This window comes from Oryzias latipes, chromosome 20, assembly GCF_002234675.1.
Source record: "Oryzias latipes chromosome 20, ASM223467v1".
NCBI classification, from domain to species: domain Eukaryota; kingdom Metazoa; phylum Chordata; class Actinopteri; order Beloniformes; family Adrianichthyidae; genus Oryzias; species Oryzias latipes.
Genome location: NC_019878.2, coordinates 21,078,598 through 21,101,705, shown reverse-complemented (window position 1 = coordinate 21,101,705; position 23,108 = coordinate 21,078,598). Strand labels below are relative to the sequence as shown.

Here is a 23,108-nt window from a genome sequence, read left to right as displayed (position 1 = left end):
TTTACAGAAAGCCAACAACTGAATTTAAAGATATACAGAGACTGTGAGTTATATTAGAAAATAGCTTAATATAATGAACTTGATGATGAAATGAAAAAAAACCCATAAAACTCCTTGAAAGGTCATTTCTGTACATCTGGTAATAATCTAAACACTGACACCTCCTCGTCTTTACTGACGAGCACATTTGATGTCTGGTTTGACTGAAAAGCCTGCATGGCGGGTTTTTCTTCAATTCACGTGACCAAAAATGTGGTAAAAAAAACAGCAGCTGTGGCTTCAGGTGTCTGGTATTGTCTTTCTCATGTTCCTACTCCCAGGGAGGAACTTTCCACTGCAGCTTCTCCTACGTCTGCCATATGTGGGTTTTTATGGATGTCACCGGAGCCGAGCCTTTGTTTTAGGTCTGCGGTTCTGTTAGAAAAGACGGAGGAGAATCCACTGGACAACTGCAAGCATCTCAACTCCATGGGGTTTTACTCATTTTTAAGATAAATATGTCTTTTTGCAACTGCAACATATAAATTACATTATGGCAGGAATCAATTTGAAAGATTAATTTAAGCTGTTTTCACATTTCTTAACTTGCATCATTTTTAGCACACATATTTATTTTTATCATTTTAGTGAGTATGTTTTAAAGCATTTAAAAATAGTAAAAATTATATTTACTAACCCACATTTTGGTCAAAAATACAGAAAATCAACATTTCTAGAATAAATATTTGACATTTTCTGCTTCCATTCTAAGGATTTCATGAGTTTGTATTTAGATTATGAGATAATTTAGGGGGAATTTTTTAATTTTTTTATATTTCAGGGCTTAAGACTAATAGAAAATGCAGAGAACGAGGCATAAAAGCTGGAGAAGCATTTTGGGACGCTATTTTAACAGGCGGGAGACGGACGACGTGGCTTTGGGCCACGATTGATCAAGGCTCCACGCCAGCCACAGCTGAAGAGCCTTCAAGTCTCGCCCCTCCCTGGTTCCTCCTCACTTTCTCGAGCTTGCTTTGTGTCGTCTTTGACTCCAGCAGCATGCCTTAATGGACCACAGAGTTCAGGGCAGATAAAGTCACTCAAGAGGTTGCTTTTCTTCTCTATTTTCACCACAGATCACGTCCAGAATGAAGAAAACTACGCCCAAGCTCTGGACAAATTTGGTAGCAACTTCATCAGCCGGGACAACCCCGACCTGGGCACGGCCTTCGTCAAGTTCTCCTCCCTCACCAAGGAGCTGTCGGCGCTGCTGAAGAACCTGGTGAGCCCAGCACTCCCAGCAAAATCAAAGAATAAAGCTGCAGCAGCATCTCACACACCCCCCCCCCCCCCCCCACCCCCATTCCCATTTTCTCCTGTTTGCATAAGTAGTTTGGGATTTGGGTTTAAGACTGAGATTAGGATTACATTCAGTTTAGGGGTCGAGCATGGACCGTTTGTAATCAGCCGCCGTACCTGTGTGGAGTGTAGGTTTTTTTTTTTTTTTTAAAGCAGTCGTCAGAGTTGGTGGGTAAACCTGACTGCATGTACGGTTCACTCTGAGGCTTCTGTTCCCTTCTTCTGCATCTTGTGGGTTTCCTCTGTGTTTGAATGTCTCCGGTGATGGATGGTGGTTGGAAGAAGAGCCAGAGACTCTGATCGTTGATTAAGACCCCATGTTTGGCACTCTGTGTCCTTCCACCTGTCTGATTTCAGAGAATGAATGCATCTTTGACCCCGGTCTGCCAGTTGGAGCAGATCAGTGGGGGTTTTGGTGCATCGACAGTTGCAGCCCGAGGGTTGCTGGTGTGTGCAAGTACCACGAACGAGTATTGATGAGCGGCACGTGCCCTGGATGTCCTCTTTGTGCTTTCAGCTTAAGCATACTGATCGCACTAACAGGTCTGGCCCGCTTTCGCCGTTTACTTTCTCTTTGAGAATAGAGAGGTTAGAGAAAGCAAGAAGAGACGGTGGCAGCGTCCAAGATGGACCGATAGAGCTCGGCGGCAGTCAGCCAGTCAGAGATTGATCCCGATGTTGGCGGTATGCAAGATGGGCACTTAAGAAGCACATTAGTGGCTGTTAAAAGCGTTGTTTACTTCCTCGACTGCTGCTGTGCGTCCATGTGGACTTGGCCAACAACAACAGGGGCTTAAACGCTTAGCGCTGCTGCAAATGACCCCACTGATCCTGACGGTTAGAGCTGCTGAGCAAAGCTGGGGCAATCAGAGCTGCAGGACATGCTCTACTAATTCCTCTGTTGGCTTTGCAAGATTTTGTGTTTGACTTCTTCTGTCAACATAAAAAAAAAAAAATATCGATGCATCAAATCCACGATGCTTTTTTTTTTTTTTTGAGCAAAATATATTGTTTTCAGTTAATTTTTTACGTAAATGTCTTTATTTTGACTTATACATGTGTTCAGTTTATTACTAGTATGTGAAATTTGATTTCTTACCACCAAAAAAAATTGGTTTTGAATGGAAATAAAAAAGAAAAGATGTTTAATGGGGATAGACTAGATAACTCGAATAAAGCAGAAAAAGACGATCATCACTGCTTTAATTATACATTTAGTATAAAGGTTAACAGTTACCTTGTTGTTTTTTAGCCGCTAGCTAACGTAAAAGAGACTCCAGACATGAGGTTGTTTGGTTTCAACAGCAGGCTCTTTGAATTCTGAGCTTATTTGGTGTTTTTAGCAAAACAAAACTAGCTCAAAAACACCGCCAACAGCAGGAAAAAGCCAGTACAGTAACGCCTCAATTGTTTATACCAAACAGCACCAGATCGCTGCTCAAAGAAAGACGACCTTTTGATTAAAAGGTTCATTTTTCCATTCAAAGAATCCATTTAGTTTGGTTCCTTTCACAGATATACGTGATTTGAACAGAATAAAACGTAGAATCACTTCATAACCAGAGGAATTCTTACATCAGATGTTGTTTGTGTTATTTTTTCTTTTTTGTGTGTTTGATGCAAGCCTTTTTTGTAACTATGCTAGCTGGTGTATCCCTTGTGCTATCCTAGACACTTTAACGTTGGGAGTTGGGTCATCTAGACCCACTAGACAGTGCCTTGAACCTTTTTTCTTCAATGATTTGTGAACCTCATTGGTGTCCATGGATTACATGAAATCTTTCCACCTTTAACCACCTTTGTTATGGTAGAGAGAACACGCCAATGTAAGGGGGGGGTCATCTAAGATAGGACAAGGGGTATACAGGCATAAAATGGGCAAACTAGTACAGGTGTCCTACACAAAACATTGAGGACCGCCTATGGAGAGAAAATGTTTCTGGAGGTTTTCTGCACGGGGCACGCCGCAGGCAAAAGGTTATAGTGAACACTTGCACTACACGTAATGAAGTAGGTAAGACGCAGGCGTGCCGTTGAGGTTTCTTTCATTTTTTCAACCTCCCCAAAATTCTGTGCACAGCGCAAGGAGCTCATAATCACGCGGTAACTGCAGGCAGCCTGGCTGATAGAAATGAGGAAATTAGATAATTGTGTGGACGTCCAATAGGCGTCCTACAGACACGTGTCAGGTGCACACCCATGCATACAGCCTTTAATGTGCAGTAAGGGTCCAGTTCGTGCACCTTACTAATGGCTAAAGTGCGGCATCACCCGTAGGTCATTAGTGCGTGCAGCTTACATTATCATTTTAAATACTTTACGATACATGTAGCACACGTGCAACAACGTCCCTTTAGGTCAAAAGAAACTGGAAGACGTTTAAGGTGTGACGGTTCCTTTGTACGACCCTCCACAGGACCGGACAACCCAAAAACCCGCAGCACCCGTACGCTAAAGCTTTAAAGTTTTGTCTGTTTGGCGGCACGGAGTTAAAAGAAAAACACCATGAGGGGGTGGATCTTGTTCCCCTCTTCAGTTGGCGAAGAGCTTGCACCCTTGGCACGCCGCCCATCATCTTTTCACACGTTTGCCTTCACCTCCCTTCACAGACACTTAGCTCCTCTGCTGCGTTGCGGGTTTAAGGTCCTTCAAGTTGAGTCTTTTTTTCGGGTTGGCAGAAGTGGAGATGCTTCAGCTCCATCTGATGCATTTCAGATGGAAAGAGCTCAGTTAAATCTTCATTTGGTTTCATTTTGTGTGGTTCCTGCACGCCACACAAAGGGGAAGCGGTGCATTCAATGGCAGGCATTGTCAGATGTTGGTTTACTATCATTAAGCGCTACATTAAGCATTGCTGACCTTTGTTTGGTGGGATTGTCCGTCTTCAGAGCTATTGTTGTTTTGTATTTTCACTTCCTTTTCTGAATGGTTTTTTTTCTCCGCACTCGCGGTAGGTGTAAAACCACTGAACTGTTTTATAAAGTGAGGAACTTTAACCCTCAAGCTCTGAGGAGCAGCTCTGACAAATGTATACATCTTCAGCTTCCTGTTAGATTCTCACCGACTTGATCTTTTCCTGAAAATGACATATTTCTTGTGTTTCCTGGTCTCCTTCAGCTTCAGAGTCTCAGCCACAATGTGATCTTCACCCTGGACTCGCTCCTGAAGGGGGACTTGAAAGGCGTGAAGGGGGTAAGATTCCTCGCCGTGGTGTTCCTGTCCGTCTCTTCTCTGTCTGCGATGAAAGGAGCTGCTCCTTTGAAACTGTAAATCTGGTCGGCGTAAACACTGCCTTTGTGTTGCGCTTGAGGCGACTGGCATGGAACTGGGTCGTGAACCCTTAATGTTGGAGGTTCAAGAAGGGGCGTGGTGTCCAGGCAGCTGCGGGACCTCGAGCAGAGGCTAACTTCATGAGTACCACTGTCCCCACAGTGACCTTTTTTTCTGTTGTTGTTGATTGCTGAGTCTCATCCCTCTGTGTCTCACAGGACATAAAGAAGCCCTTTGACAAAGCATGGAAAGACTACGAGGCCAAGTTGTAAGTGGATGATTGCACACTGCATCTGCCGTCCTGTTATACAGAACTGAATTGCAATTGTCTGAGCCCCTTTGGTGCATGCGAGGCGTTCACTGCTCACAATACAAATGCACTTTAGCAGAGAAAGCCACAGAGCTGACGTTTCTTCTCCTCGCGTGGCAGCACAAAGATCGAAAAGGAGAAGCGGGAGCACGCCAAGCAGCACGGGATGATCCGGACCGAAATCACCGGGGCCGAGATCGCCGAGGAGATGGAAAAGGAACGGCGCCTGTTTCAACTCCAGATGTGTGAGGTCAGACAGGTTATGTTTGCAAACATATTCACGTTAATCAGACACACACGTATTTATCATTAGATATTTTTGTCTGCAGAGTCAGTGTCTCATTCAAAACACCTCTTAGCTCTATAGAGGGTGAAGAGTTAGGGATTTAAGGACAGTAAATCAGTTAGTCTGAGACGCGCCCCTCTGTGGAAGACCTAAACAGCTGATGACACGACAATTAAAAAACAGTTTTATCAATTTATATTTAAACTGTATCTGCTGATCACAATGCAACTCATTGGAGTCCAACACTTGTAATCAGATTTTTGTATCAGATCATTTGAACTGGGTCTGCTTTGAACTTTTATTATGTTTTTAATTCTTGCTTTAGCGCTTTAGGCCTCCTTGAATGGTGGTAGAAAGTTCTTTATAAATGGATGAATGAAATCAAAACTCTGGAGAGCCCGATAGCAATTTTCTGGGCTTTTAAAGTTAATTTTTTTTTTCATTTTGGCTAGCATCAATATACAAAAAACAACAAACACAGTGGCCACATTTAACCCTGTGGGCTCTCCAGGGTTAAGGTTGATAAGAAAAAACGGGACAGAAACAGAAATTTATGTTTGATGTTAAAGAACAACAAAAAAAAACGTTGGTTTTTGCAGTAATCTAGTTGAATTGCAGACAGAATTAAAGACCCAATATGATTAAAAATTGTGTTTTCAACTTGTTCTTGTGGTGTTTTTCTAATGATGGAGCAAACATATAAAGAAATTTAAGTTTAAAATTGTATTCCTGAGTATTTCTTTATTCAAAACGTGAATCAGGAGCACATCAAAAAATGAATTTCTGCTGAACTTCTGCTGTTCTTCAAAAACGATGTCCTAGATAACCACGCAGGTTGCATGATTTTGGCTAAAAGCAGCATTGACCACTGGGAACGCTTTTAAAATACATCAAAAGGTGGGCCTTTAAGATATTTTTTATCCAAAAAAAAAAGCGCTTCTATTGAACGAATGGACAGACGGTATACATCGCAATTCATATTTTCAAATCTGCCTTCTTTGCAACTTTGCATGTTATTTTATGTTTATTTTTTACAGCACATTGTGTTTCGCATTCTGATTGGCTGTAGACCGTTGATCGTCAATTTCCTCAGAATGTGCTGCGTTTGCACACATCTTCGATCAGATCTTTGTTTTCTTTTTACAACACTGGACTTATTTTTCTTTGAAGGTTTGAACTTCGACGGTTGAAACAAGATAGGGATGTGCGAAAACATTCAAAAGTGTATAAAGTGTGCAGTGAGGGGTTTTGCAACCTTAAAACATCTATAATTATTGTAAAAAAATGAAGCTGACTACTTGGAAGTTTTATTTTTAGAACGTAACTGCCATGTTCCGCATGGATGGAGCCACAAAACCGCATTGTTGGTTTTCTGATCAACTTCAAAGCTTATTTCTATTATGAAATCTGTCCATCTGCATCTCGTTTTTTAAGATTTAGACATTTTTTATTTGAAAAAAAGTCTGAATAATTAATAGCAAAAGTAATTTATTTCAATATAGTTTAACAAAATGTTCCATTTAGTTTGTTTTTATTAACATATTGATCATATTTTGAAAATGCAATGAGAAAAGTTTACCATAAACCATTGTCAAAGTACTTTATCCAAACGTCTTGTGATGTTTGTTTCTAAAGAAAAGGGAGTAAAACAAAGCAAACTTTGCGTTCCCCTGAGAGTCAGTACAAACTGTTGGAGATTTCTCCACTCTGCCAAATCCGTTGGTGGTGGGTGGCGCCGCCTACGCCTCGTTCGCTGTTTTATCCTGGCTTCTTTTTTTTTCAAATTACATAATGTTCCAACGGTCACTGCGTTGCTTTTAGTCGTATGAATTATTCACTGCCTCCGTTTACACCCCGCTGGTCTGAGGCTCCCTGCTTTCGCTGATGCATTTTCTTCCCCACATTTTAACTCTCATCTCTGCAAACTGTGAAGGATGGGAGGATGCAAACGATGGGAACGCTGCTGCATCCGTGTTTGTTTCTTTGCTTTCTTTTAGTCAGGTGTATACTGTTCACCCTCCCAATTCAGCGTCTCACAGACGCATTGCCTTCAGAACTTGTTGTAAAAGATCTTAATTCAGTATAAATCAGTGACTAAAGTATCTCGGGTCGTGTGATCTATTGGTTGAGACTGTATCTGAGAACTGGACTGAGTGACCCCTCCCCCTACTGGCGTTCCAAACAGGAAGTATCCGCTGGTTCCAAGAAGCCAAAATCCCATACATTTCTATTGATAAATAAACAGCTATTACCTATAACCATTCTTGCTTTTCTATGTTTTTTTTTTAAACACGTTCTTGATAATCCTCACATTTTTCATATTTTTATTCAAGTTTTTAACTGACCAATCAGATGCCTCAATAAAAGTAGGCGTTCTCAAGTCGAACAATCCAAACGTTTGATTGACAGATTTGGTGTCGCCCGGTTTCTAGTGGTATGGGGGTGGAGTTCCAACAAGCTCACTCCTAATTGGCCAGATTAGTTGCCGTAGAAACGTTGACCCAGATTGACTCGGACCAATCGCTGGACTGGCTCCAACGTGGCGGCCTACGTGTCACGGAAAATTGGTGACTGATTTGACCGTTGTCAAGTTGGACCATTTTAGATTCAAAGCAACAAACCGCTGGAGTAAACAGTGACTTTAAATCCTCTACTAGGATACAGACTTGTTGATAGGCTTTTATTGTGATCTAATGTCTTATCCAGTGTCTCATTATGTTTTTGTTTTAACCTGTCTAAGTTCTAAAGAAATTACCATTATTGTTATATTCTGGCTTATTTACACACAGCTATTACTGTCTAGATTGGTGTTCATGAATGTGCATTAAATGGATCAACAAAACGAAAAACAGAATAAAATAGTCTGTTTTTGGAACCAGCCCCTAGTGGTTACTTCGTGAAGTGTGTGCTTTATAGTGAAGTGTGCTTCACTCCAGAAATGAGTTTCTTAAATGCATAATTATTGATATCAGAAGCATTTTTTCATGAAATTGGTCTGGTTTTTGTGGCATTTAAGAGAAGCAGCTTTTTGGAGCCAATCATTGTTTAGATACAAAACTTATGACTGAAATTTGAATTTTCAGCAGCTTTTTTAAAACTCTATTAACCAACAGAAGCACTTTTTTAATAAGTCTGATAATTGTCATGTTTTCCATGAATCCTTAGCTTCTTGCATTGTAGCTGATGATGAGCTCTTATTTTGGTGTTTGCACTTTTTTATTTTTTTACACATCTAGAAGTTTTTGGTTCTGTCAACTGAACTGGTGTTTGTGCACATCCTACTCATTCCTCACTGACTGAACTCTTCTCCATGTTCTTCTCCATCTATTTGTGGAGAACTGCGTCTCCTCCTGCTTTGTTTTCACATTTCAAACATTGTCATATGCTTGAACCTTCTCCACAAACATTTTTTGTCCAGCATTATCTCACCGTATCTTCCAGTCAGTAATTACATTTCCTGGTTTTAGCAGCTCGCCTTCAGTAGCTGCCTGATGCCAAAAAAAAAAAAAAAGATGGAGTTGTAGCTCCCACGTCAAATTAGCGCTGGCTTCCACTTTTGTGTTGCCGCATTGGCTGGTCCAGGAGCAGAAGACACCTTTGTGGCTTTAGTTTTTTCTTTCCGTCTCTGCTGAAATACTCAATTTAAAAGAACGCATCAGGAGTAAGAAGTTTCTCAAACTGAAAACACAACCGAACACAAATAAGCTGTTTAAAGTCCCAATTCGATCATCTTTTAATGGTCTTTTAAAGGGCCTACATCATGCAAAATCAGCTTTTTGAGCTTTTAAGTGTATTATAATATTAATTCATGGTGGTTTTATCTCCACTTATTTATTTCTGAGCATTCCTCTAAAACCCTGTGCTCCCAGCAGCAGCCCCTCCCACTCTATGAATAGAACAGCCCCTTCCAGGAGGAGTCGCCACTGCCAGCCCCGCCCCCAGGCTAACACCCCCCCCCCCACACACACACACAGTTTTTTACTTTTCTTTTATATGCCCAATATGAGCGTCCATCGTTGGAAAAGTTCGGACCTTGTTTGTTTTCGTGGGTGAAACGCAGACGCACTGCTGAGGCCGACTCTGGGATGACGTCATGAAATGGGCGAAAGGTGGAGCCTCAGAGATCGAGCCGTCGTACTTCCTGGTAGGGAAATTAGCTGCAACATAACTAATATTTCGTTAAAAATTGGTTCTTTAGTGTGCCAAAGGTAATATATTATAATATATAGTGATATAGTTTATTCTCAAAGACGAACACAGCCCCTTTAATGAAAGGAGTACTCAGAAGTACAATGTGGACATATTCATCATAGAAGAACATGTTTAGAACACCTTTTTCATTGGAGTGGGTCTTACAGTAAAACTGTGGTTAATGCAGGAGCTTGAAGCAGCAATTACATTCATACCTAAACTGGTGTCAAACTAATAGTCATGACAAGGACTTTATGGACCATCAGCATCTAAACATGAAGGTTTTTATGAATAACAGGCCCATAAGGATTGATGTTTCAGTGAAGGAATCACACAAAGCTATTTTTACTGTGTTTGAACACATATCCCATCTTTGTTTAACTAATTATTTTAATCCAGTCAGGAAGGATTAGTTATATTTAGGTATTCTAACACAGAATCAGAATAATCACAATTATTAAATCACGAGTCATTAACGTCGGGAAAGGCTGCAGTTGTGTGTTCTGATGTCAGTGGTACAATCTGTTCATCCCACTTAACCTCGTTTCTCTCTGTGGCGTGCACTCCGCCGCTCTCGCACTCTCGCCATGTTACTCAACCGGCAGATTACTGGATGCTCTCACTCTCTCACTCTTTTCATCCCGCTCTGCCAGTTGGAGGAGTGTGGAAAGGCAGGGCCTCAGCGGGTCGCATTATTTTCAGCAGCAGCAGCGGGAAAATGCTCATTCACACTAAAAAGGGGGCCATAGCGGGCGCATGCAGCGCCGCCGTCCAAAAACACAGAACCCACACGGGCCCCCAGACAAAATGTGGATAATCTCTCTTCCGACAACGTCTGCGAGGGAGACAAAGAAGGGCGCACATGCGTGAAAACACACATACATGCACTCATGTGTATGCTAACTCGCATGCATCCACGCGCAGAACGAGGAGTGCACTTCTGGGATAAACGGCTTCAAAGACGAGATGAAATTTGACTGCAGAGCCGAAAGTGGTCTTTAGCTGTGACTCTTTGTAGCCGTGTGTGGATTAGCTTGCTGTGGGATTACTTTAAGATTATCCTGAATCCATTTGTTCAACGGAAGCTCTGTCTGAAGATATTTGTTTTGAATGATCAGACATCCAAAACGCACCCTAAAAAAACTCACTCCGATCATCTTTTGATCTATTTTCAAAGCACTACCAGTAGTCTTTTCATTACAATTTTGCTGCTTTTATCCAAAGTTATAAAAAACCTGTCTTTTTCTAAGACATAGCTTCTGCAGAGTGGTGGTAGTTCATTAGAAGTTTGCCTCTGTGGGTGGGACTGTTGGCATCAAGCAACCCCGCCCCCCTTCCCCCTGCTGTAGCTGAGAGTTTGGAGCATTTTTCTTTACCTCACAAATAACAATTTTGCATCAAAAACCAAACCGCATGTTGCACCAGTTGACCAAATCGTGGAGAAAGTGAAGGATTTAGTGTTTATTTATTGTTTTGATACATCACACCCGGCTTAGTATGAGCCAATCGGATAAGAGAAAGGAAGTCAATTCAGTCGCCATTTTCTAAGAAGTGGAGGTTGCAAGCCCATGTTTCTATGGTAACCATTCTCCGTAATCAGGAGTGTTGGACGTCCACACCCTTACCACTTAAAAGCAGGCTACATGAAATCTGTCAAATGTTTTGAAAGTTCGACGTGGAGGGCCAGTATGCACCACATGCTTTTATTGAGGCACCTGATTGGTCAGTTTATAACCAATGAGGACTGTCAAGAACACGTTGAAATAAACAGCATCAGCGCAGGAACGGTTCTTCTAACCAATAGAATGACAGAAAAACAAGTGTTCATGTCTCAATAGAAGTCTACGGGATTTTGTGGAGACAGTGGGTACTTCCTGTTTGGAACGCCAGGGGGGAGGGGTCAGTTCTCAGATGCAGTCAATGCAGCAAACTGAAAGGTTTTTCCTAACTGTTACCTGTGTACTAGCAAAAAAAGAAGAGGTTTTGTTGTTGTTTGTATTGAAAAAATCATAAAGAAATACTCAGAAATTGATATTTGACATCCATCATCAGAAAAATGTCACACGGATATGTTAAAACTTCTCTCCTGCAGTGTTGAAACTTCTCATGAATGATACGTTCACTCACATGTCATCGTCAGGAAAGCAAATGTTGGCTTTCTGTGAAAAAGTAGAAGCTTTTTCTTGAGTGGGTGACGCTGCTGGTTGGTTTCCCTTCATTAAACCCCCAGCAGTCCTGAACAGCAGCTTAATGGCTGCACTCTTCTCCTTTTGCAGTACCTGATCAAAGTAAATGAGATCAAGACCAAGAAAGGAGTGGACCTCCTGCAGAACCTGATTAAGTATTACCACGCACAGTGCAAGTAAGTACCGCCATAATCCCCCTAACCCAAATGTGCGGCACGTTTCTTTCTCTCATTCTACACTTCCCAGCATGCAATAGCAACACTTTGTTTCCCCGGATCTCTCGTAAATGTGCACGGGGCAGTGCACAGATGGGTTCTGACCGCTCTGGGCTTGGTGGGTAACGGCAGAACTACGGCCCGTGACAGAATGACGGGTTTTCTCCCAGCGTTGCTATGTCCTGTCATAACACTGTAGCAAAACACTGCGGTGCCCCGCTAATCTGTTCAACCTGGGAGCGCCGGACAGCGAGGCTGTAGCGTGAATGGATAAGAAGCATTAGAGAGCTGAGGAGCAAGCAGGACCTCCTGCCGCTTGAGGAGACGACGAAACAGTTTATGTGCAGTTTGATCCTGGGCGTTTTTTATGACAAAACCTCATCTTTTCCTCTCTTCATCTTAAAATGATTAAGTTCACTTTGTTTTTGTCTGAATTCCCTCACTACAACCCCTAAAAGACTACAGTGCACGACCGAGGGCATTCGCCGTTTTGTTGGGGTGTCCGAATGTACTATTCCAAAATCCAGTGCCTTGGAAAATTTCATATAAGTCTCTGCAAAAAACGAATATACATCAATGCTCACTAGATTGGCAAATATAGACCGCAATGCGTTGTGTTTGATAAAATGATTTGATGTATTTTTTATCAATCACCCAAGTTTTCATCATCAGAACACAAAGAATTCATAACCTAATGATTGCTCATACTTATTCCGTTTTTCACTTCAACAAATGGGTGACGGCATATTTGCTGTTTAGGAAAAAAATTGGTGTGACGTTAAAATCCAGGGTACTACAGATAAACAAGCACTATATAGTCTTTTGGGTTAGAAAGGAGTGATGAAATTCGGACATAACCTGTGTTCTGATGATGAAAAGTCGGAAAGTTTTTGAATACAATGCATTGTGGTCTATATTCACCAACCTAGTGAGCCTTGATGGACACTAGTTTTTTGTAGAGACTTCTGGGAAATTTTTCAGAGCCCTAGATTTTGGAATTGTAGAATTGTACACCCCGATAAAATGACGAACGCCCTTTCTAAGTGGTGAGGGAATTTGGCGACGACCTTTTTTGGGTTTAAAGACCTCCAAGGTGGCGTCTGTCTGTCGCACTGTAATGTTTGCAGCTAAAGTGTCAGTTTAAGTTTTTTTTAGAAATAAAAACCGATGGTGTCAGATGTCGAAACGTGACAAATAAATAAATAAAAACACTTCCATGGTGTGCTTAGACCATCTGCAACATCAGCACTTCAATCCCTAATGCAGGGATAGAGTGGGATGCAGGAAACATGGAGATGTTTGTGTCGAGAAAGAGGAGAGCGTGGAGCAGGAGGAGGAGGAGAGAGTGGGAGGTCATTAGTGGCGATGAGCGGCTGCAGTTTCATGGAGGTGTGTGCCGCTGACAGATCTGTAATGGATCACAGGATGTGCTGAACACCCCTGCATATCTGCTGAGGGCTCGGACAGACGCCGTTTCGGTGCCAGGAGGCGCCGGAACCTGCAGAGCTGTCCGTTAAACTGAAACCGCTGGCCGACATTCAGAAAGGCCGCGTGGCGCTGAAGCAGTGCGTCCCAAACGACAGACCGCTGGGCTCTGTTAATAATGGCTCTCTTTCTGTTTCACAGTTTCTTCCAGGATGGCTTGAAGACAGCAGATAAGCTGAAGCAGTACATTGAGAAGCTGGCAGCTGATCTCTACAATGTAAATATTCCCTTCTGTACACATTTAGTCAATGTTTTTTGGTTTGAATTTCACGTTTTATTTTTTAAAAACAGTCTGTTATTTCTACTTTTTCATTGTTTAAAAAAAATGCATTAAGTTCTCTGCTTTTTCTGGAGTTTTTCTCATGTTTTGGATAGTTTTTGGGCCTCAAGTGCACAATGAAATCCATATTTCTTGCTCTTTTGGTACTTTGAGCCACAAAGAATGAACAGCTGTGCGTCACTTTTCCATGTGAGTGAAAGTAAATTAGTTTTCTAAAACCAAGCAAAAGGATTTCTACTTGAACAAGCAGTAAAGAGACTGGTGAGCTGTAACTGCTGTTCAGGGCAAACCTTTAGGAAGCACAGCCGGCTTTATCTAAAGTTCCATGAAAACAATCTTAGTGGGATTTTCAAAACTTGACTAATCTGCTCCAACATGAACTAAAATCTGCTGGAAATGAAAAAAAAGGGAGAACCCTGAAAAAATGAGCAAGACAAAAGATCTCCACTCTGCTTTCTTTCAAAAATTGCAATCTGATCCAACTTAGCCACTCACCAGGTTTCATTGGTCAATTAGATGTGATGAAAATTAGTCAGATACCTGCGTGAACATCTGTCTTTACTTTATTTTGATTGTCAAACATTGAGGAAGTTGCATAACTGCAGCTGGTGGAGGTGGAGGAGCGAGAAGGAAGCATGGAGCTGAAAATCTGTCCTTGGGTTTGTGTTTTAATCCATCTTCCAGAAGGATCCGTGATCCCTAACCTGACAAACTTTTCCCTTTCATGGATCAGCGGGTTAAAAAAAACAAACACATTTCAAAAGCATTGTTTGGTTTGCAGCTCAGACAAAATGCAGAAGTGATGTGGGAAAACAAAGGGCACCAGATGCTCCAGTTTGCTTTGGAACCCCCTCCAGAAGCATCGACCTGCAGTTGTGGAGGAAGCCTGCGGTACACCAGCTCCAGGCCGTTGACATTTACAGACATCTGTTAATTCAAAGGAACCGCTCGGTTCTCCTTCGGTTCTGCAGTTTGACCGGGAATGTGCAAAAAGTCTGTTCCTTTTTCCCCCAATCTGGTGCGGATTTGCTGCCATGGAGGTTCCGTTGACCCAGTTTGAGCCGAGCTTTAGCTGTTTGACAGATGGACTCCAGAGATATCTGGTGTCCATCCTTTTTCACGATGAACTCAGTGAAACAAACCCAATTATGCCCCCACCACCACCATGTTTGGTGTTTGTCTTGAGCTGTTGGTCCTGTTTTTGTCCATCGATGGAGGTGGATGTAATACTTGGAGGCTGTCACCTTTAGTTCACTGATCAGTAACTTTGAGATCATTTAGAGTTAAATAGGATTGATTTTTAGGAAGAGGCCTAAAGGAAACATTATTGTACTCCAAGAGGTATCCTAAAATGAGGAAAAGAACGCTAATCTTAAGAAGATAATCGCTAAAAAGTAGTACAATTATGTATCCTCGCAGTAAGTTTTTTTACTTAACGAGAAATCATTTAATAAGATATCACAATCTAGAAATAAGGAGTTCCACACAAGCCTTACAAAAGGGAAAATAAGCTAAAAAAGCTGACTGTTAGATAAAATTACTTGAAGCTGAATGGTTTATAGCCCAATATTAGGAACTTTTTAATAGTTCCAAGCTTTGTATTTTTGAGTTTTTATGTAATTCATTTAAGTCCATATTGATTACAGTCGTAATAAACTATTTTAGAACAAAATCTTTACAAAGTGGTAATACGATCTTAATCCTAATAGCTCCTCATAAATTCTAAAACGAGCACTCATTCTTAGAACAAACATATGATAAAACTTATGAATGTTTGATGAACTTCACAATAACACCCTTAACCAAAAACTACTGCTATTTGACTTTCTTTGAGTCTTAAAATCAGGTTTTTCTATTTTCAAGAGTATGAAGCAAAAGCATTTTGACTCAATTTAATCACGATTTCCTTATCTATGAATCCTCGCTTTTAATGTGACAAAAACTTCTTCATCACAAAGAAGTTAAAAGAACTTCAAACCTGCTAAAATATCTTGAATGTCCTTGTTATAAGTTCAAAAATCTAGTAAAATTTGTCTTGGTAGCATTTCTTCAAAAAGGTTGTGAAAGGAGGACAAAATTAAATCTTGACGTGAGCTATAGACACTCATGTTAAGGTATTCTGCTCACAAATATTATGGCTTAAAATAAGCATTTTGTTTCTCTAAAGTTTTAATATTTATATGCCCAAAGTATATCTTGCTTTAAATGCTAAAAGAATCGAACTCCTCTTTTTTCTTCAAACAATAGTCATAGAGTTACACATTTGAAGATTTATTTGTCCTAAATTATTTGTATTTAACTACTAACCATAAAACCAAACTTCTATTTTAAGAACATGTGAGGTAAAACAGTAACTTGTTTCAGTACAGATATGGCTTAAAAAAATATGTTTTTAAGACGGAATTGTCTCATAGAGTCTTTAGATTTTACTGAAAAGTTGCTAGTAAGTTAGTTTTGTCTCATATCAATAGGATATTTAAACTAGATAAAAAATACTTGGCGAGGGTTTGCAGCGCACCATAGTGGGAATTTGTGCTTAATGGCATAGTTTCATCATCAAACCTTTTATAATATTTGTGTTAAAGCACCAATAAAGAAGGACACTTTTGTTTTTGGTTAGAAAAGCTGCAGAAAACTGCATATAGGGGCTTATTTTGGTGGAGTGTTATATAATGTACATATCAAAAAACATGAATGTTTCTCTGCTCCTCACAGATCAAACAAACTCAGGATGAGGAGAAGAAGCAGCTGACCGCCCTGCGAGACTTGATCAAGTCCTCCCTCCAGCTGGACCAGAAGGAGGTACGCTGATCCAAGTCCGTTAGATTCAAACACAAAGTCAGAGCCCACCTGAAGCAACGGCATCGCCTGCAAAACGGATCTGTTGTCACTGCACCGTTCCTTGCACTCCGGCCTCCCAGCTGCAGCTTGTTTCCTGCAGCAGCAGCAGAGCTGCGGCATGCTGGGAGCCAGAGTGTGGGTAGGCTTAGCTGCTGACCGCTCACTGCCCCCAACCACACACCTCCAAAACTCATCGGTCACACACTCCACCGCATGCAAGGATGCACCCGTAGATACCGCTTTTAGACACTTAAACACAGTCAGGTAGCACTCGTCACTCGCCTGGGTCAGATGTTTCACACCTTTTCCCCTTATCTCCCCCTTCTGCCTTCCTTCTGCTTGTCTGGAATCAAGTCTAGAAGAGTAAGTGCTGGTGCATGTTGAGCATGCAGTTGTTGACTGTAGAGTTCTTTGTGGGGGTGCTGCAGAGCATTCCCCCTAGGTTATTTTCTTGTAAAGGCCCCCGGTGTGTGTGCATAGTGCGTTTTCTGTGTTTGTGCCTGTTGCATGTGTTTGCAAAAGTAGCTTCTTCGACCAGAACCTGTCCCTAAAGAACGCGTGCGTCTGTGCAGGACTCGCAGAGTAAGCAGGGGGGCTACAGCATGCACCAGCTGCAGGGAAACAAGGAGTTTGGCTGCGAGAAGAAAGGCTACCTGATGAAGAAGAGTGACGGGTGAGCCGCCGCCGAACGCTGCAGGACGGGTCGCATTGAAGTTTAAACGGCAAAACATAACGAACCCCTTCTTCCTCAGGCTGAGGAAGGTGTGGCAGAGGAGGCAGTGCTCTGTGAAGGGGGGCATCCTCACCATCTCCCACGCCACGGTGAGCGCACCACACGACCACATGTCCGCACTCACCCCGAAGAGCCAATCAAAGGGTGAACATCACCCGGAGAGTTTGTGTGTCAGGTTTTTTTTTTTCCAATCTGGAAGCCTGGCTGAGCAGAATTGACATAGATGGGTTGTCATGGCAACAGCTCCCCCTCCCTGCCAGCACCCCTCCCCTTGCAGCCCGCTGACTCATCTCACACGGCGTGCGAGCCTTCGTCTTCAGCATCACACGGTTTGTCCGCTCAGTGCATCTGCCCTGCAGTGCGGCGCTGCGCTCAAAATCCCCGTCACCGAGCGCGCCGCCGCCGCCGAATCCCATCCTCCCACACAGCTTCAACGCAAAGAGAGCAACCGGACGGACAAGGGTTTAGCTCCAGCGGCAAATCCAATTTGGCGACCTAATAACCAGGAAAGGTTCAGATCGAACGAGGATTTTTTGGAAGGATTTATGCAAATCACATTTTCTGCCACTTTGTTAAACACAGATGAAAGAGATCGGATGAAGTTATCCGACGTGCTTCCGTGAAATAATTATCCCTCCATTATCTGTAATTAGATCACAGATAATTGACTCCTGATTATAAGAGAGACATTGTCAGAGAAATACCCCACAGCGTTGCCAGGAAGACCCCTCTAACACTAGAAATGAAGGAAAAAAACGTCATTTTATTCACATTAGTAAATGCAGTTGACAATTAATATACATCAAACTTCATGATAATTATGTAAAAAAATCATAATATATAAAAAATATTCTTCAGTGCTTTTTTCTTTCAACATGAGGCTAAATTAAGTTACGTATAATTAGGTATATAATTACGTATTAGCAACATGCATGGGGTTTAAACTGGGTTAAGAATAGGGATTAAAACCCGCTAAATCAAATTTGGCTTCTGGAGTTTTCTTTTTGTTTCTATTTTCTTATTTTGGCTGCTGATGAACAAACAACACAAATTCTCAATCTAACATTAAAAACCCAGCATCCTGCTACTAAAGGCTGGATTCATCTGTAATAGTTTAAGTGACCTTTTGTTCTTATCTGTTGCACCTCAAAAGTAGAATGAAGTCGACAGCTGATTTTTTTCAGCGTCCACTTTAACAGTCATGGATTTAGGGAAAATCTTGTTTTAATGGTTTCTACATGAAATCTTGTACCCAGGTTAAACCGTCTCCATATATTTTACAGAGGGTGAAGATCAACTTTACCCTCAAAAAGTAAAGAAAAGTGGAGGTTTTAAAAAAACCGGACCCCCCCTCTTCAGCCTCTGACAGTCCGTGAAATTATTGTCTGACCTTAAGCTTTGAGCTTAAAACAAGCAAATTAACAGAAAGTTAAAGTATTTGTTTGTATTCTTCAATCATCTGTAAGTTGTTTTCTTGGATGACTTGGTAAAATGTTTGTTCTCCCTTTACATGAGCGTTTAGGGTTGATTTTGCTGAAAGAGCTTTTTTTTTTTAGCCAGCTGGAACACAGCAGGGAGGTCCAGCTCTGCGTTTTTTTACGCTCCACATTTGCTCTTTTATTGGGCTATGTGTTCATTTTAAAACAAATGTTTGTTTTACAACCATTTTGTGGGCTTTTGCTTTAGAGTTCCAGGGAAAACTTGGGGAATGAATGGGATCACTTTTTCCTGCCGTGTTTGGTACCGGCTGAACTTCAGGTGACTTTAGCTGGCGTGGCGCCTTGCCAGCAGGCCAGCCCGGACTCCGGGGCTCGTCTCGGCGCGTTAGCCTTTCATTATTGCGTGCCTCTGCCTGGATGCAGGGCTCAGTGAGCATGTGCCAACTGGATCCATCATTACAGACCAAAGCATAGTCCATTTGCTTAATGGGGGGGCCGGGAGATCCGCTTAGTATCTAAGTGGTGGTTTAGTTGCTTAGTTTGCTGAAGTATCCTTCAATAGTTTTCTGTAAGCGAACGTTCTCAGGTTGTGTTTGTTATTGGAATGGATCCTCTTCTAACTCTCCTGACAGAAACGTCTGGATTTTATCCGTCAAAATAGGTTGTTTTATCTTAGATGCCCTGAACAGATTTCCTATGGTGGCTGTTTGAAGTTTGAAGTTTGTTTTTTTTTTTTGGTATGTCAGCAAGCCGCCACTTGATCTAAAATCTCATGAAGTCACTGGAAAAAATGCCCAAAGACGACAAACAAAGCTTTTGAATTTTTAAGGAATTTACGATTTGATATGAGAAAAAAAAAAGACGGCACAGATTCTTGACTGTGACCTCCAACACAGATGTGATGGTCGAGATAGATCAGAAATAAATAAAAGTGTGTTTTGGAGACGGATGCCTTTTTGCAGCTGTAGAGAACAGAGACTCTTCAGCGGGGTCACGGCGGGCATCCATGTGAAGCGCGTAGAGGACGTGTTGCCATCACTTCCTGTCTTTTACATGATGTGTTTGCACCTCTGCTGCTTTACAGCAGCTGCAGCCACAGCTCAGGAGGTAATGATGTTACGGCACCTGACCTGCTGTCAGACAGACTGCGAAACTCCAACGAGGCTGAAACCATTCCCTACTCTCTTCATGTACATTTGTTCTGTGGGGTTCACACACAGATAAACACGACAACAATCCTGTAGGGTCTTCCTCACTCTATAGCATGCTGTGTCATTATTTATGAGCCAAAGATTTATGCTCCAAGACCAACCACCACGTAACTGTTTACACTAGCAAAAGACAAGAACCCTTTTCATGATGCTAGCCATCCAACCATTCGTCCATCCATTTATCTGTTCTTCCATCCATCCATCCATCCATCCATCCATCCATCCATCCATCCATCCATCCATCCATCCATCCATCCATCCATCCATCCATCCATCCATCCATCCATCCATCCAGCCATCCATCCATCCATCCATCCATCCATCCATCCATCCATCCATCCATCCATCCATCCTTCCATCCATCACCCAAACACAACAAACAATCAAACGGGCACACAAATACAAGCAAACATAATGAATCAGATATGAAAAAGTACAAAAACAAACACATACAAACACACAAACAAATACGCAATCACACAGCCTCAAACCCAAACCAACATTCACAGATACAACAAACATATAAACACCTATAAGCAAATGCATAGAGACCGAAAGCATTCATTTTTAGTTTTATAAATTGTTTAGTTCTGTCCCGTATTTCCTAAAAACCTTTGAAGGTGATTTTTTTGAAGACAAATTTCTTGTAAATTGAGTCTAACGCCTGTTTGCCTTCAGTCCAACAGGCAGCCCGTCAAACTCAACCTGCTCACCTGCCAGGTGAAGCCAAGCACTGAGGACAGGAAATGTTTCGATCTCATCTCCCGTAAGTTTGTTTACATATGTTGTCCTGAACAGGGTGCCGATTTTACTGTCATAGAATGTAAAACAAAGGATTTACTTGTTTTCTTCTCAACAGATAATCGGACATATCACTTCCAGGCTGAAGATGAACAGGAGTTTGTCATGTGAGTTCAATTCATTAAAGACCAGAGGATTCTCATTCTCCTGTCCCGCCTCCTTGAGGAAAACCATCAAGCGATGAGAGTCCAGCTCACATGGAAGATTTTCTGCACAGATGTGATCATGGGATGCCTCCGAATTACAAAAGCGGAAAACTGATCGTTAAAAATAAGAAAGTAGTGGAGCTGGATTCAAAACTAATTATTATTAACAGTCAGTGTTGAACGTGGCACATCTGTTAAGTTCAGTAGTTGGGACAAACGAAATTTTCACAACAAAATAGGTTTCGAATCTGCAAAGTATTTAATCAAAAACCTGAATCTAAATTAATTCCATTGTGGGGTTTGTCAGCTGTGTTTCAGAGCAAAACGAGCAAACTACTGTATATCTACCAATAGTGGCCCCGGTGTCTGATGGACGCCGACCTCAAATAAACGCCGCGTCTAACAGGCGTTCTTAACCTTAGATGTCGGTCGCTAATAATGACTGGGTTCATTTAAACCTGATAACTCCAATCATCTTTTTTTTAAAACATTCTTAGTGGCCTTTTTATTATGATTGTGCCGTTTTTAGCCAAAATCAAAAATCCGGTGTTGTCTTCCATCATCAGAAAAATGCTACAAGGACAAAGCAGGATTTTTATTGGCGTGGGTCTTTAAGGACTGAACTAAGTTCCTGTTTTTTTGTTTTGTCCTTTAGTGCTGCTTTAGCATGTCTCAAAATTTTTCTTCAATCCATCTTTTCAGCCCCCTCCCCTACTAAAGCAGATTATCACATACTATTAGTAAACTAAATCACTTTGGCGTTTTTTTGTTCTACACCTGATTCATCCTGAACTTCACACGCGCAGAAACATGCGTTTATGTGCTGCGTCTGCTCGGCTGGCATAGAGGACGCTAGAGTTGGAGGAGGTGCTGACGCGCCTCAGAGAAGCTTCTGCACGTACGTGTTAGAGGGTGATGACGGGGCAGATTGCAGCAGATTGTGCTGCGTGGAGAACTGCAAGGGGGCATGTCTAACATGACTTCAGTGTTTCCCATCATCCAAAGTCTGTGTTTGACCTTGTCAGGGGAAATAAACTTACAGGTACAAGGAAAACCCCTAAAGCAGCGATTAACATAATAAATAGAAAGGTTTAGGGTGTGTAGAATTGAGATGTTGTTTAATTTGGCGTGAAATTGATGTTTTGTCCTAAAAGGGGTTCTTTTTTGCAGTTGGATCTCAGTGCTGACCAACAGTAAGGAGGAGGCGCTAAACATGGCGTTTCGTGGCGAGCAGAGCAGCGGCGGCGAGGACGGATTAGAGGACTTGACTAAAGCCATCATTGAAGAAGTGCTGCGCATGCCAGGCAACGAGGTGTGCTGCGACTGCGGAGCTGCAGGTGTGTTTTTGCCGCAGTCCGCAGAGCCGCGGTGCTCGTGTGCTTAGTCGACTTTTACCTCTGCGCTCTGGGACTTGACTGCGGAGGAAACTTCCTCTCCAAGTCCGGGTTTGTTTACAGCGTCCCGGCTGCCCTGAACTCACCGTCCCCCGCTCAGACTGTAACTGACACTTCAAAGCCCCCCCCACCCCGTGATAGAGTGTGAATGTGTGTCGGTACTGTTAGCATTCAAGACCAAACTCCGTCCTGATCCTCCCCCAGATTAGGAAGCGAGGAGTCAGCACCCAGGAGGGCTGTGGACATTCAGGCCCTCTGACACACACACACACACACACTCACACACTGCTCAGTCTGAACAAACACACACCGCTGTCCAACTTACCACCGACTCATTTTGATGCTCTAAAGGGGAGGAAACAATGGTTTTAGGCTTCATCCTTTTTCTTACATAAGTCACAACTCTCTGTTACCCCTGAGGGGGTAACTGGTCACGTTGGTGTTTATTCTTGCGGTGCTTGCGGTTCCCTTTGCTCATCACATCATTTGAACGTCGTGCTTTTAGAAAGGTCACCCCTGCTCCCGTCTCTGCAGACATGAAGGCCAGCCGACATTCCCTCGCCGTGCTTAACAAGCTCTTCCTGACCTGTTCCCATCTGGTCCATGCGGGGCTTGACCTCCTGTGTTTTCCATTAACCCCCTTTTGGCTCCAGACGGCCCAAACGTGTGTTTAAGTGAAACTGTTACGGCAGGTTGACTCCTGGGTTTAGACTGCGTTCATTTCACTCACTGATTTTTCACGTCATGATTCTTGTTGCTCTTTGCTTGGCGGCGAGTTCTGCGTGAAAAGCACCGACATTCTGACAGTTCTGAAGGGAGTTTATGTGCAAATAGGGTAACATAGATTATTTCTGTTGGGGAGGAAGTTGTATTTTGGAAAACTACCATAATCTGTCCACCACATCTTGGGTACCCGAGTGTCTAAATCACGTGTGCTTCCTTCTTAAAGCGGCTGCTCCGACCGCTAAATTAAAATCCCGAG

General features: G+C 42.3%; 1 protein-coding gene across 5 annotated transcripts in view; it reads left to right on the top strand.

Moving 5' to 3' along the window:
- Window positions 1-23,108, top strand: part of asap1 (ArfGAP with SH3 domain, ankyrin repeat and PH domain 1) — a 74,425-nt gene that overhangs the window by 31,564 nt on the left and 19,753 nt on the right. For 3 of the 5 annotated variants that reach the window (XM_023950202.1, XM_023950199.1, XM_023950201.1), the window contains exons 3-15: window positions 1,116-1,261; window positions 4,456-4,530; window positions 4,827-4,876; window positions 5,039-5,168; window positions 11,672-11,757; window positions 13,423-13,498; window positions 16,277-16,363; window positions 16,757-16,765; window positions 16,975-17,075; window positions 17,155-17,224; window positions 20,464-20,551; window positions 20,645-20,693; window positions 21,903-22,069. In XM_023950202.1, the coding sequence (XP_023805970.1) occupies window positions 1,116-1,261; window positions 4,456-4,530; window positions 4,827-4,876; window positions 5,039-5,168; window positions 11,672-11,757; window positions 13,423-13,498; window positions 16,277-16,363; window positions 16,757-16,765; window positions 16,975-17,075; window positions 17,155-17,224; window positions 20,464-20,551; window positions 20,645-20,693; window positions 21,903-22,069 (1,134 nt within the window). The remainder of the gene's footprint in view (window positions 1-1,115; window positions 1,262-4,455; window positions 4,531-4,826; window positions 4,877-5,038; window positions 5,169-11,671; window positions 11,758-13,422; window positions 13,499-16,276; window positions 16,364-16,756; window positions 16,766-16,974; window positions 17,076-17,154; window positions 17,225-20,463; window positions 20,552-20,644; window positions 20,694-21,902; window positions 22,070-23,108) is intronic. The other 2 variants (XM_023950200.1, XM_023950203.1) reach the window with 1 other exon arrangement.